General features: G+C 31.1%; 1 protein-coding gene across 1 annotated transcript; it reads left to right on the forward strand.

The window, feature by feature from the left end:
* The first annotated feature begins 5,560 nt into the window (after positions 1 to 5,560).
* LOC149494550 (Galactose oxidase/kelch repeat superfamily protein) lies at positions 5,561 to 10,683 on the forward strand. Its single transcript, XM_089724198.1, has 2 exons — positions 5,561 to 5,777; positions 9,284 to 10,683. Exons 1-2 carry the CDS (start codon positions 5,724 to 5,726, stop codon positions 10,532 to 10,534), a joined length of 1,305 nt encoding a protein of 434 aa, XP_089580324.1. The 5' UTR covers positions 5,561 to 5,723; the 3' UTR covers positions 10,535 to 10,683.
* Positions 10,684 to 16,258: the final 5,575 nt, after the last annotated feature.

Consider the following 16,258-nt stretch of genomic DNA (forward strand, 5'->3'; position numbering starts at 1 on the left):
CTCTATGTTTTAGCTGTCCATGAGTTTTTGAATCACCTAATTTGGAGTTATAAATTGAGAGATATGACCAAAATAGTACAGACTGTGCAGGCTGGAAATCAACAGTCTAGACGGATTGGAAGTTGCTCATTTCAGTAAATATTTGACTACCTTACCAATGTAATTAAGAGATGTGGTAGAAGACAAATTTGTAGCCTAATGTGTTATCTAACCATAGAATGTAGAATCACCTAAATTGGAGTTATAAATTGAGAGCTGTGACCAACATAGTATAACCTGTGCAGGCTGGAAACCAATAGCTATAGATAAATCGAAGTAAAAGCATGAAAGAATGAGACAGCATACAGGTAAACAACATGGGTTATGAATTTGATGAAGAATTGAATATGCTTTTGTTTTGTATTCTTGAAATACTGATAATATGCTCCATTGAGGTTAGGCAGAAACCATGTAGATAAGACTATGTCGCGACATAGGATAGCAGATCTGCGCCCCATACAGTTTGGTACTCTGACTACAGGCCGTTGAGTGGATATGATTATATATGGGCCATATCAGCCCAGCCATCCAGTATTCATCCAGTTTCATACAATATTCATACATTTCTTCTTATCTCTTCGGTTTCACTGTAACCCTATGGAGCCATACAGTTCGGAGATTATATTATTTCTCACTTATATGATGTAAAAATTTCATAAGTCATACAGCATAATGAACAGTAAGTAAACTACTGACAAGCTAATGCAATATGTGCTTATATGTTTATTTATACATTGATATCATGAAAGTATAATGATATGTGTGCTTGCATGTTTATTTATAAGTTGAGATATCCACTGAGCTTTATTTGCTCAGCGAGTTACTTGTTTAACTCGTAGGTTTTGGGTCTGGACCGTAGAGAATCATCTTACAACTGCTGCAGTTCATCTTTTGAAGATCTAGTCTTTAGGGTAGCTACTCATTTTGATATTTTAATTCTGTCTATATTTATCATGGCATGTACAGGGCATATAGTTGGGCCCATTTCCTTTTGGACACTAGTATAATGTCGTGTAAATATTAAGCACATTACTAATGTAGAAAGCAACAGCATGATAGTATAGTCAGTATACATTATGATATCAGCATGACAGGACATAGAGTCAACCAGATTGTAGCGTCTCGACTCGGTTCATTCGGGTTTACGGGTGGACTGGGAAGGGATGTTACAGGATCCATCCAATCGTTCTCCCAACTAGCCACCGCATTCCTAGCTCGGTTCATCAAAAGTGTGTCATATAGGAAAATCTCGTCTGATCTAATAGACCAAAAGGGAGAAAATGATAAGACATTGAGATAGTATATCTCTAGATTCCAAAGAATGGCAATGTAGATTGAGAACGTGAATGATGAAGTGCCCATTAGTGCCATGGCGAAGAATTGCAAATATAACAAGCTACTAGAGAGTTTGAGTATAGACCCTCCTCTAACTTTTGATGCACTCATGGCACGAGCTCACAAATATACAAAGTTGGATGAAGCCTACGAAGCTCAACACCGAAGATCATATGAGGAAGAAAATCCCAGGCACAGAAGACACCAAAGATCCATATTTAATGTTAATAGAAAATAACTACAACAATTTGCTGTACAAACTATCTCTAGCAAAATCTTTGCATTATTACATTGTTTGTTTTCTGTAAAATCAATGTAAAACATGAATTTATAATTTTCAATAAAAAATTTCAATATTTTTTTTTTATAATCAAATCCAATTCAATTTAAGTTTCATTTTGATATTTGTATAATTACCCGGTTAGGTATCTCTCATATTTAAAAATTTCCTCTACATAATTTTGTTTCCTAGCTTCTCCCCTGCTATTATTTAATCAATTTCAACTATCTAAATTTTTTTAATAATGAAATTTACAAAGTTTTTTTCAATCATCTTTGGCTAATTTCAACATATGGTACTACCTCCACTGTGGGGTTATTTTGATAAAGCCACTTATAGATTTACAATATTATGCTATTGCAAATAATATCATAGTCATTTTATTACAAATCATTTTGAACCATTATTAATTATTTCAAGTAGGATTTTTAATTATTCTACCTAACAATTTGCCAATGCATAATAATTTATCAAAAATAATAATATAATTGACTATAATAATTAATAAAATGATATTTAAATATCTGCTCGTGAAACTCGATTTTTCGACTAGTTCGTTAATAGGGTTTAAGTAATACTACTTATGTTCTTTTTATAGTTTTTGATTTTTTTTCTTATTTTTTTAATATGACATTTTAAAAAAAATCAACATGTATAATTTTACTTTTATCTACATATGTCTGGTAACTTTACTTTTTAATTACAGAAATTAATGGTAGAGTAATTTAATTATTATTATTATTTGCTTATCCTATAAAAATTGATCATTATTGCATTTTGGGATGTCTCAAAATAATTGTTCACAAGTATTTAGAATAATTGTTCACTTCTATTTATAGTAAGTTTTTTTTCCTGTTTTATCCTTCAATAAATTCACATTTTATATGTAATTGCATTTAATTATATATATAAATTTAGAGCTAATTTATTATGTGAATAAGGATAAAAAATAAGGGTAGAAAAAGAAACACATAAATTATCGCTATATTAATTACATTTTCTTAAAATTTGTAAAAAAAAAGAAATGTGACAATCTTTTTGGAACAGTGAGCTCTTTTTTAGAATTGAGATGATTTAATCAGTTTTTTAATTTTTACAAAAAGTCAAAAAGTATTAAAATTAATAGAGAGGAAGGATAATATTCTTTTCGTTCCACTTTAATAGCAACAAATAAACATTTTATTTTTTTTTCACTTAAGACCTCGGCTGGAAAAGCAAACCAATCACCCAAAGGTGGTGGAATTGATTAAAGTTAGAAGTTTCGAATGATTAAATGCAAAAGATCAGTAGGGATCCTTTAATCTGGCTGATTGGTTTGCTTTTCCAATAGGGGTATGTAAGTCAGGTCGTGCAATTGGCAAGAAGTCGTTGATTTCTATTAAGGAGGCTTTTTGGATTAATCCAACAGTAGGTTGGATGAAGTTCAACACTAATGGATCTTCTCTAGGAAAGCCGGGCTCTGTGGGTGTTGGTGGTGTGTTGAGTGATAGTTCAGGCTCTGTAAAGTGCTTTCTTTCATTCGATCGGAATTATTGACTCTAATGAAGCTGAAATTCTTTTTACTTTTGCATCCATCAAGTTTTATTGGTAATCGACTTTTAGGCTTTGTCCTCTAATCGTGGAATCTGATTTAAAAAACTGAGTTATATTGGATTTTGCAAAAGCATAATAGACTTTGAAGATTGTGGATAAAATTTAATAGGTTTGATTATGTTATAGATCAAATTAAGGAGGTTCAGTTTGTTTTCGTCCATAGAAATGGGAATTACCTTGCTGATAGTCTAGCGAAAAAAGGAGTGGTTGTTGCATCTTCGTTCTTAGCATAGATTTAATTTTGTTGTCTTATTATGGTTGTGTTCGTGCGAGCTGTATTGATGTTTTAGTTCTCAAGTCTTGCTTCTAAGTTTTCGGTTCGCTATCTTATTGATTTTTTTTTTTTTTTCGTTATTGTCAGTATCCTTCTCTTACCTTAAGAGAAGTTTCTGCATTTTTTTGTTCTTGGTTTTCTATAGTTTTTTGTTCTTGGTTTTGGTTTTCTTATCAATCTGAGTTAGGGTGGGTGTAGGGCTGTTTGTGGGTTGGTTTGACTTGGTTTGAATATAATAATTGTCAAACCTAAAGTGATGGCTTAAAAAAAATTAAAATAAAATCAAACCATAAAAAATTTCATAGCAAACCAAACCTTTGACGGTTGTTTGGTTTGACTATTTAGACGGTTTGAAATAAGAGAAATTAAACTTCTTCATTCATTTAGTTCACAAGAAAAAAAAAAGATTAACATTATACTAAATATGAAAAATAAAGTACTAAAATTATGCCATAAGATACACATGATTTTGAATAGGCATTAGAAATTTTTAAATTAATTTTTATATATGTATATTCTTAGTATAGTATAAAAAATATTATATATTCAGTAAGATAATTAAGCAATTTATAAATATAGAATTTAAATTTGATTTAATTACATCTATTATTAAAAATTATAAAAATTTATAGTTTTACTCATATAGTTTGTGCATATATATTAATCTAATTTTATATAAATATTTAACATTTGAATATTATAAAAATAATTAGATAATTATCTAATTTCTATAAAAAATTATTGTTCAATTATTATCTAATATAAACTAATCTCATTATTTACTATCCAATATAAATTAATCAATACAAAGGAAATTTCATTCAAAAAAATTAAATTGAATTTAAAAGTTCAAAACATATATATATAATGGTTTGATTTGGACGGTTTTGACTCTAAAATCGTAAATGGAACCAAAAATTTAGTTTTTAAATTTTATAAAATCAAACCAAATCAAACCATCAATCTTTTAAAACCGCAATTTTGGATTGATTTGGATCGATTTGGGCAATTTAGAGGGTTTGATGAACACGCGTAGATGAGTGTATTGGAATAGTCGGTAGGCTAGGGATTACTTCTTAGATTGGTAACTTTTAATTTTCATTTTCAATCCTTTAATAATAATTCTATCATTGTTGATAAAAAATAATTTTCTTTCAATTTTAACCATATTTATTATAAGATAAAATTAGCATTGATTTTGTAGAAAAATCAAAATAGAAAATTTTAATTTTAAGATAAAAAGAGCAATTTATATATTCTAATATGTATTTTTAGAAAATCAAACATGTTCTAATTATTTTCTTAATTTTTATGAAAGATGAAACGTTGCTATTAAAGTGAAACTGAGGGATGAAATATTGTCGTTAAAGTGGAATCCGAGCAGTATAACATTTACTATAAACCAAGGAATCATATAAATTAATGTCATAATTAAGAGAATGATTAGTACATTTGAGTATAAATGGAGTATTAAATAGTAATTGTGTGCTACTAATGTCAAAACTTATTTTTTTTGAACCACAATCATGTAAGAGTTGTAGGCGGAGCTTTTAAAGAAAATCTAGAAATGGTGTTTGATTCCTCCATTCGATGTCAATATAGATATTGAATTGAATTCAAATACATACTCTTGCTTCTTTATCTCTCAAGTGGGGTTTGACCAAGAACAACAAACAATAAAAAGACCCTACTAATATCCAGCTTTCGTCTTCTTTCTTTGTATTAAAGAGTTCATTAAAATTAATGTAAGCGACAAAATGGAGAGTTGAAAAATTAAAAGAAAAACCTCACAATTCTTATAATAATAAATAAAAAATCCAACAAAAATCAACTCTTCGTAACAAACTGTACCCATTTAAAGTAGTTGTTGAAGCTTTCTCTATTGGGTCCATGTCTTTATGTCAGAGAGTGAAAGAGTCTTAGGGTGAGAGATTTTTTTTTATTCATAAATTTTTATTTTTCTTTTAGAGAGAGAAACAAAGGGTTTGTGGATTTTTCACGTTTTGTGTAGCTCTTGAGTTGCAAGAGCTCATTTCTCCCTCTCTCTCTATTTCTTTTTTCTTTTTGTTGTTTTTTGTTTGCATTTGCAGAGGTTAAAATGGACAATATTAATATCAACACGAGCAAAGCTGTTTTGACTATCAAATCTCACTCAATTTACCTATCTCGATCTGGGTCTCTATGAATCTCTGCTGCTAAAACATGGAACACCGATCACCAAATGCTTCGAGAGGGATTAGAGTTCAAGCTCCACTAGTAAGCTCAGTTGATCTTTGATAAGCTTTTTCTTCTTTTTCTTTACAATTTTTTTTTGGGTGCCCCGTTATTGAATTTGGGGATAAATGTGGTGTGTTGGTTAGAAATTTTAGGGATGGATATATTTTTTCGATTGCTTGCATTTTTTGTTGTTGCGTTTTTTCCTTTGTGCTGTTTTTGAAGGTACCCAAATTGAATGGCTAGTTTACTTTGCAATTTGGAGACAATTTTTAGGCCTTGAATTGGTATCTGTGCTTCAAAATTGGTTGGGTTTTTTGGTTACTTTCATTTGTAAGTATTTGGATTTTGTTTCTCTTGTTTTCTTGAAGATGCCTAGATACTAATAGCTTGCTAATTATGCAATTTGAGCTGAATCTATGGAATTTTCGTCTTTTCTATTTCTGTATGTATATGTTTTTAATTAATCTGGTAGTCTTGAGTTTCTACTTTTTCCATGTTGTTACTAGATTCTAAGCCTAATTCTTATTTAACTGTGGGATTTATTTATTTATTCTTGAGGAGAATGTTGACTTGGATAAGCATGTAAAATGCTTTTTATTTTATTTTTTTTATATCCTTTTCTAAATTCTGGGGGTTGGCTTCTCACTACTCGCTTGAAATCTATAAATTTGTAACTTCTTGTGCCTTGGAGATTGGTAGTATAGTTGCTATGAACATGTTGCTGCTGCATTTAAGTTATACACTGCTTCAATTTTCTTTTCTTAATTTTTTATGGCAATTTTTGAAAATAATATTTTTGCTAGAAGCAAAAAATTAAAAGTGCAATTTCTGGAGGTTTGTGGGGGACACAAGTATACAACTGAGAATTTGACAGAGCATCCTTTGGATTAAGTTAGCTTATGATCTATACTCCTACATTATGGAGCATAAATTTGGCTTCAATAATTTGCTGGGAAGCTCGCATTCCCAAGGTAAGTAGAGGAGGATGTTTTGCTCGAGCTATAATTGCAGGAGAATGGAGTTGAGTACAGGGCCAACTCATGTTGGATAGGATATGACTCGAATTTAGAACCATTTGTCTATTGGCACTGTTAGTTAACGTAATTTGGACCAGTTGTTTTATAGATAGAAGAAAGAAGAATGAACAATGTCTACATACTTTTCTAGAATAGAAAAACTCAGTATTAGCACCTAGAAAAAGAATCCAAGTAAAATTCTGAGATTTTGTTATCCTGAAATGAAAAATAGCAAATTTTAAGCTTTTTTGGATGGGGGTTCTTTGGGGGATTTTGACTGTAAGGTAAGATAGGATAAGGTTAGTGGGTTGTTTGGGATGAGAGTTTGAGAGAGGGGAGGTTTTTTTATAGTTATTTGAGGTGTTGGAAACCCCCTAAAACACCAAATTTTCAATCCATCAATTATTTATTATTATTATTATTATTTTTTTTTGGTTTTTTTTTTTTTTTTTTTTTTTGGGGGGGGGGGGGGTACATGTTTATAGTTGCCCCCTCCATTCTTGCTTTTTTTTTTTTTTCCCTCTTTCTAACCAATTTATATATTTTTGAAATTTAGTTTAAAGACAACTAATATAATATCCATAAATTAATATTTCATTTGGAAAAAATAATGCTAACCACTCATATATCTTAATATAACAACTTTAATGAGAGGGTATTTTTCTTCATATTTAACCTTACCTACCAACACCTCAAAACCAAACAACACTAGGTTACTAAACCTTCATTTACCTTACCCTCCTCCCAAACCTTACTTTATCATATGTTACCATACCTTACCTTACCTTACTTTGGTAAAGCTTCCCTCATCCCATCCAAATAGAGGACTGGAAAGAAATCTTTATTATTTAAGTACTTTATGTGATTTGGTTTCTTTGTTGAGAATTGAGAATTTACTTTGATACTTTTTAGTTAATTAGTCTTATAGAGAGAACTTTGTGTTTTGTTTTTCTGTTATAGAACTTGCTGTAATGGCAAGTCTGTTGGTGAGGTTAGGTTGAAGGCAAGTTTTAGAAAAGCTAAACATGGATTAGCATGTTAGAAAGCAAGTTAAGGCTTAGGCATGGGGCTGACAAAAACCTCTCTTTTGTACTTGGATTGCAACCTCTCTTGTATTTAAATATTAAAGAAACCAATGAAGTGTGTGCTTTTACAGAACCAGATTTCTGTGAGTTTTGTTAGTAGTTTTGTTAGTTAATACTCTGCTTTATTATTTTTGAAAAACCTTTGATTCCACTATTATCAATTCTTTTGAACTCCATCTACTTCTCCAAAAACTTCAAAGGTGGATGCGAAAAATAACTGCTTTGAATGCGATACAATCTTTAGCGAACTTGGGAAATATCTAATTTGTCTGTGAAATCCAGCTTAAGACTGACAAGACCAGAAGTTTCTATATGAACCTATCCTGAGTGCATGAGGTGTTGTATCATCTCATGTCCTGAAATTCTCAATAAAATTGCTGAAGTTAACATTATTGTTTATGACATGTTTGCTGCTGCTTGTTTTCCAATTAGTTTAGCAGTCTTTCCTAGGATCAGTGCAAATAGGATGCTGCAGGGTAGGAGACTCAATAAAACACTATCTCCTGGTGTGCATGATAGTCCTGAGTATTTATTCTCATGCTTGTCCTTTTATATGTTTGTGCATTTTGGTCTTATTTGGTACAAGATTTTTCTGTTTTGGAATAGTGGCAGGTTAACCTGCCTTACATGGAAGTTTAGGGTATTCTTCAAAAGGAGAGGATGGTTATAGGTCAATTCTTGTGCTCTATTTATAGTGATTTACTGCTTTTGATATTCTAGGATTTTAACTTTAGGAGGTTGAAACTAAAGAGAATTGCCTGATAATTTAATGTTTAAAGTACCGACAGAAAATCTGAATTTAGAAATAGCTAGAAGGAACAAAAAGTTACGTGTGGCTGGCCCGAACTGGCTTGGCAGTAACACTATGCTAAAAATATTTCTCTCTGGCTGATATCTAGGATCATCTTTCTGTGTTGTTGTTTTCCATTTTCATTTGGAAGGGGATTCCTTATCATCCTCTTAATTATTTTTTAAGTATTTCACCTAATAAATTTTTCTTTATCCACATAAAGCTGTTAGTTTTTTTTTATTATTATTTTTTCATTATTGGGGTAATTATGTGATTCTTGTCTCGGCTTTTGGGTAGCCTTTTTCCTTTGTTGTATTACTTATACGCATCAATAACAATAGTTTCTAATTTATTTACTTATCAAATTTGGAAATGGTAAGGAAAATGGAATTGATAATTGTTTTCTGTAGACATATTACAATTAATAAATGTATGAAGTTGGACCTATTGCCTTATTGATCTGCTTATCAAACGTAATTGGATTTGTTATAATCTGAATGTCTAGAGGCTACTTTTCTTATTACCTGTTTGGTTGAGATCTCAATGTTGTTTGTTGGCATAATCATATTAACAGAACATGCACTAAATAATTATATAATACGTGTGTTTTACATACAACTTATTCTTTGATTCCTGACATGAATGATACTGCAGGTTGATTCTGTATCTTGTTATTGCAAAGTAGATTCTGGATTAAAAACAGTTGCTGAAGCCAGGAAATTTGTCCCTGGATCAAAACTTTGTATCCAGCCTGACATCAATCCTAATGCACATAAGAGTAAAAATTTGCGGAGGGAGAGAACCCGAGTGCAGGCCCCACTACTGCCTGGACTTCCTGATGATCTTGCTATTGCCTGTCTGATTCGAGTTCCCCGAGCTGAACATCGAAAACTCCGTCTAGTTTGTAAGAGATGGTACCATCTTCTGGCTGGAAATTTTTTCTATTCTCTTAGGAAAAGTCTTGGAATGGCAGAGGAGTGGGTTTATGTCATCAAGCGAGATCGGGATGGGAAAATCTCATGGAATGCTTTTGACCCTGTCTATCAGCTCTGGCAGCCACTTCCACCAGTTCCCAGGGAATATTCCGAGGCTCTTGGTTTTGGCTGTGCTGTTTTAAGTGGTTGCCACCTATATTTATTTGGAGGGAAGGATCCACTCAGGGGGTCCATGAGACGGGTCATTTTCTATAGTGCCCGAACAAATAAATGGCATAGAGCACCAGACATGCTTCGTAAACGCCATTTCTTTGGATCTTGTGTTATAAATAACTGCCTCTATGTGGCTGGTGGAGAATGTGAAGGAATCCAAAGGACTCTTCGCTCAGCTGAAGTTTATGACCCTAACAAGAACAGGTGGAGCTTTATTTCAGATATGAGCACAGCCATGGTGCCTTTTATTGGTGTAGTTTATGATGGAAAGTGGTTTCTGAAAGGTCTTGGGTCTCATCGTGAGGTCATGAGTGAAGCCTATGATCCTGAAACTAATAGCTGGACACCAGTCAGTGATGGGATGGTTGTTGGTTGGCGTAATCCTAGCATCTCTTTAAATGGTCGACTCTATGCTTTGGATTGCCGGGATGGCTGTAAGGTTAGGGTTTATGATGGTGCCACAGATTCATGGAACAAATTTATAGACAGCAAGCTCCATCTAGGAAGTTCTCATGCTATGGAGGCTGCTGCTCTTGTTCCACTTAATGGGAAGCTCTGCATTGTTCGTAACAACATGAGCATTAGTCTGGTTGATGTCTGCAGTCCTGACAAACAGGTAGAGAGTAACCCTCACCTGTGGGAGAATATAGCTGGTAGAGGTCATTTCAGAACTCTTGTCACAAATTTGTGGTCAAGTATTGCTGGTCGAGGTGGTTTGAAAAGTCACATTGTCCACTGCCAGGTGCTTCAAGCTTGAGAAGTGGAGCCTTTTTTGCTTTTGCTTTGCTGTAGACTTTCCTGCATTTTTGTCAATTTCTCTGGATAGATGATCTCATTTGAAAATTCACCGATACTATGGTCTGCTCTACCCAAAACAAAAGGTTGCTTTGTCAGCTGTCTGCTGTCTATACTTTTTTTCTTTGCTGATAATTGAATCAACAGTAAACTGCCCTAGGATGGGGTTTGATGACCACATACTGTGAAACGTGAAGAACGGAAGAGGATGATTCGCTTGTGGTTGAGGTTGATAGTGAAGAAAAAGCATTGATGCAGGACTTGGTGATGCTTTTCCTGTTATACTAGCAACCACAAGGTGAGGACAATTCACTGTTGATTTCGGTAATATATGAGATCATTTGTTTTGAACAGAGAGCAGATACTTGTAAATCTTGTTATTTGGTCTAGGGCAAAGTCCTTTTCTTCATGGTTCTTTTTTGTAGTAGCATGTAATCTTTGATATGCTTTGTTGATGTACATGTGGGTTATTTGGAATGAGTCAATGTATACTTAGATTACATCAGTTTCTATGACAACTGTTTTATCCTTTTCTTGGGTTACCTTCTAGCGAGCTGGAAAGAGTTAAAAGGTTTTTTCTACTCAGAACTTACAAAATTATTTCTAATTTTGGTCTGAAATCTGCTATTAGTCATAGTAATGTCAAACAAGTTCTTAACATATTATCTGTTGTTATTATTATTCAGAATACAAACACATTCCATTCTGTAATAAAATTTTCAGAAGGTAAACACAAATATAATTCAAGTCCCTTGTGTTGTCATCTTTAAAAGTGCTCAGTCGACTCATCATGTTGAATTTTCAGTTGATTAAGGAAGTTCTTGATGAATGCATCTGCTAATTCATTGATGTCTCTTCTTTCATCCTGTGCAATAAATTCTCTTCTTGTACTTCCTTTTCTCTTTGCATCACTCTTCTTGTCATATATATCATGACCTCCAAGAATGGGAATCTCTCTATGATCTGCCATTGAAGCTCTCCCAGCACAGTGAGAGAGAGAGAGAGGGATTGAAAGAAGAGAGGATGTGAAATGGGAAGTGGTCTGTAAATAGAATTTGGCTTGAGATAGGTAAAATGCAATGTCATCCCCTTTTCATATGTCAAAAACTCTACAGTTAGAAGCACAAATTTCACGTTTTCACAGGAAAAAAAATAATAAAAAATGACGCAAAGTGATTTGATTTATGCCTAACGTTAGAGATTCGACTATATATAACAGTAGTATCCTTAATTCTTACCGTCCACTAGCTGGAAAGGACTTTGTTTGGACTTTGTTTGCTCGTGTTTTTTGCTGAAGGTCTCGTGTTTTTTGCTGAAGGTCTGGTTCTAAGCTTTATTATTATTATTATTATTATTATTATTATTATTATTTATTATTTTTTTTTATGTTTTGGGAGGGGAATTTCACCTTTTGACATAAAAAAACGTACTCTCTTGCCTATTAGTTCTCAATCATGTGGAAAGTGACTTTTAATTCTCTCTTGCTATAAAATAAATGGATGTCTTATAAAAATAGATACTTTTATTCTATTCAATTTAGATAACAAACCTCAATTGTGCAGATGCCCAAAAAAATTTTTTTAAAAAAAAAAAGAAAAAAGGGAAGAGAAGTTCTTATTAAAATAGTAAGAGATCATTTATTTGGGCTGAATTCTAAATGTTGAATTTTAAATCCACTATCTTATTAAGTTGAATGATTAAGAATAGCCATCAAGAACTAATCGCTAAATGATTAAGAAATTGTTTAAAGTGTTATTTTCTAATTATTGGGCTAATTTTATCTTTTCATCAAATAATTTACGTAGCTTATTGAATCGACAACAAAAAGAAAGTTTTTCATTCATCCAAATTTTTATTTAGAAATTCAAATAAGCAATTTATTGGTTTAAGTATTTTTAATATTTTTGCACAATTCTACACTCTAGTAATCTGGTTCTCAATCCAATAAAACAAATTATTTAATATTTTTTTTTATTCGCTGAGAGGTCTAACGGACTGAGAGAATATCCTGAATTATAGAATAAGATGTTACTCTCCCATTTATTCACTAACTAGATGAAGGCCCATACTTTGCGCGAATTACTCTAATAGTTTGTAATTTATAATTTATAAACAATTTATTATTTATAATATATAAATTATATTTAATATATATTATAAGATTTATTTTTCTTCTTTATTAAATTCTCGTGTTATATAAAAATTATAATACCATTAATTTGTTTAAGATAATTATAAACTCAAGTGGTCAAGCAAGTCTGAAAATCATCGGGTAGGTACAACATCAGGCCATCACATTTAACACTTGAGAAAGGTGAGTTTGCAGCTTCGGCATCACATTTGACACTTGAGAAAGATGATTTTGTAGCTTCTTCTTAAAGAGACTTCAATTAATCCTAACTAAGTTTTAATTAGAGTTTATAATTCAAACAGATTGAATATTGTTTCTTATCCTTATAATTTTACATAGATAAAATTTTTTATGATTCAAATAATTCAATATGGATAATATATGGTAAAATATTTTTTTATAATTTTAATTATTTATTATTTAATGGTGAAATATAATTAATTATTATATTAAATATTAATTTTTAAATTAAAATAAAAATCCAATCAAAATATAGAAAAAATTATTTTTTTAATAAAAAAAATACATCAATTACAATCATATAATAAAAAAGAAGATGGCTAACTTCCTAATTGCAATCATATACCAATTACTTGTATTGATGTGAAGTATAATATTTGCATTTTCATCCCACTGCATCTCTAGTTTCATAGTAACACTACTAGGTTCACAACCCTTCTCGAGAATGCTAATTCCTAGATAAAAATGCAAATTTAATTAAATTTTATCATCATATATGTAACCTTCTTAATAAAATTTTATCATCGTGTATATATATATATATATATATATATATATATATATATATATATATATATATATATATATATATATATATATATATATATATTAAAAAAGAATCCGTAGAAGAAAGAAACTAATAACCTTTTAATTGTTAAATATTAGTCATGAAATGATTTAAATATATATGTAATTAAAACAAAAATATCACGTATGTGCTTCTAGAATATTTCTGTTTCTGTAAATTTTGACCAATTACATGTCACACTCTAAAACATTAGTTTTAATTTTGAGCAAATACCTCTGTATAAAACATTAATTAATTTTAATATCCAATAAATGATAATAATATTAATACCAAAAAAATCCCTTTAAATCAAAAATTGAAAAAAAAAAAAGCAATGACCTTGGATTAAATAGTGAAATCAAAGCGAAACAAAAGAGGAAAAAATGAGAAATTAAATCATGAGAAAAGAAGATTAAAGATTAAATAATAAATTACCTATAAATAAACCTAGTTTTCTTATTTAGAATTCAAAGAAAGGAAGGAAAGAAAGTAAAAGAAAACCTAATCTAAAAATGATTTGAGATTCGAGATCAGATTCCTTTTTTAGCAAGGACCACGCTGGTGGAAAGCTTTTTATGTTCCTCTCTTCTCTTGTCTTATGTTTTTAAGAGCTAAAAAACAACCAAAATATCATAATTTTTCATCAAATAATTAGATTTTTAATTAAATTTTGTTATCAATCCTCTTAGTTACTCTTAATTCCTCTTTACTTAATCGCAAGCTCTAAAAATTAAATAATAAAAAACAGCAAATAAAACTGAGATGAAAATTCTATCTTAATTGCAACCTTTTTATTTGGAAGATCATTAAGGTGTGACTAAAGCTCTCTCAATCTCTTCATAGTAAATCCTACTCATCAAATGAAAATAATGAGCAAAATAAACTCAAGCACATACCTTGATTCATCGGTATGATTTATTGCACAATAAAGGAATCTGTAAAATAGAAGTTCAAAGTAAATAAAAACTATTAGATGAGAATAATAGAAGTAGAGAGGAGACAGAAGGCTTAGAGATATAAAATAATAAATAGATAAAAATTAAGATTTAACATAAGGAAAGCATATAGCTAGATAAGATTAAATTTCAAAAAAGTTGATTATTATCATAAAATATCAAATTTTAAATTTTAAAAAAATTTTAATGGCCAATCATATCCTTGAAACAATATAAAAATGTGGATTGTTATCATAAAATATTAATTTCTAAATTTAAAAAATATTTTAATGACCAATCAAATTTTTAGAAACAAAGAAAAAATCATAATAAAAAAGAAAACTCCAAAAATTTCTAAAAAAAGAGAAAATAGAATGCTCAAACAACAGAGTGCTATATCAGCATTTTTAAAATGTTTTTTTGTTTATGTATATATACACTAAATCTAAAGGCTCTGACTTAGTCTTTTATTTTTAAAGTCTTTTGTTGGTATCAGAGCCTTTAGATTTAGTGCTACGTGGTAGAGATACATAAAAGTCTTCATTTTATGATATATACTAAAAGGTTTTGGCTTTGCCTACTGAACCCATGAGTAAGTCCCATGTGAGTGGCATCTAACGGGTATAACCAGGAAGGGTATAACCAGGTAGTTAAAAAATTTTATTGTATATTATAAAATGGATCCTTTATTATGTAGATCGGCTAGTAGTAATAAATCTGAAGACTCAGATAACTCAGAAATTAAAAGGGTTATAAATAGAAATGAATTAATTTTGCAAGATTTTAGTAAACCAATTGATGAATGGGAAATTCCTAAAGTTGATAAAGAACATGTAACACCCCTTCCCGGTCCACCCGATAACCCGAATGAACCGAGTCGAGATGTTACAAACTGGTTGACTAAATGTTCTGATATGCTGATGTCATAATGGTTACTGACTATTTTATTATACAGAAGTTGTTTACATTAATAATGTAATGAATATATACATAACATGATACTAGTTTACAAAATGAAATGGGCCCAACTGTGTGCCCTGTACATGCCATGAAAGGAATATATAAAGCTACACATCAAAATGAGAAGCTACCCTGAAGACTGTGTCTTCTACAGATGAACTGTTGCAGTTGTAAGCTGACGCTCTCTAGACCAGTCTCAAAAACCTGCGAGTTAAACAGGTAACTCGCTGAGCTATACAAGCCCAGTGGATATCTCAACATATCAAGTAACAATTAAATGCATACATGAGTACAAAGAGCCAAGTAACAACCATGTAAACACATAAGGCACAGATAATCACACATATCATCTTACTTTCATTTTATCTGAATGATCTTTCTTGTTGTGTATTATACTGTATGGTTCATTAAATATTAGTTACAATATCTGTATGGCTCCATAAGGTTATAGTGAAACCGAAGTGATAAGATAAACTGTATGAATACTGTAGGCTATAGGCCCCGAACCGGATTCGCCTATGCCACTGTATGACCTAGTGAGATACTGTCCGCTTTGGTGCCCCTAACCGGATTTGCACCGCACGGTTTAATCATATCCACTCAACGGCCTGTAGCCGGAGTTCCAAACTGTATGGGGCGCAGATCTGCAATTCTATGTCGCGACATAGCCTTATCTACATGGTTTCTACCGAACCTCAATGGAGCTTACTGCATAACTACAATGTAATACAACAACACATTGATAGTGTCACAACATCATAACTCATCATGTTTATTTGATTTCACATCATATAAATGCTTACATGTTATTTTAATCCATGTTCTTATGTTATGTTTTGTTTTACAATGATT

Source organism: Jatropha curcas, chromosome 7 (genome assembly GCF_041381405.1).
Source record: "Jatropha curcas cultivar XTBG-Jc1 chromosome 7, XTBG_Jcur_1.0, whole genome shotgun sequence".
Classification (NCBI taxonomy): domain Eukaryota; kingdom Viridiplantae; phylum Streptophyta; class Magnoliopsida; order Malpighiales; family Euphorbiaceae; genus Jatropha; species Jatropha curcas.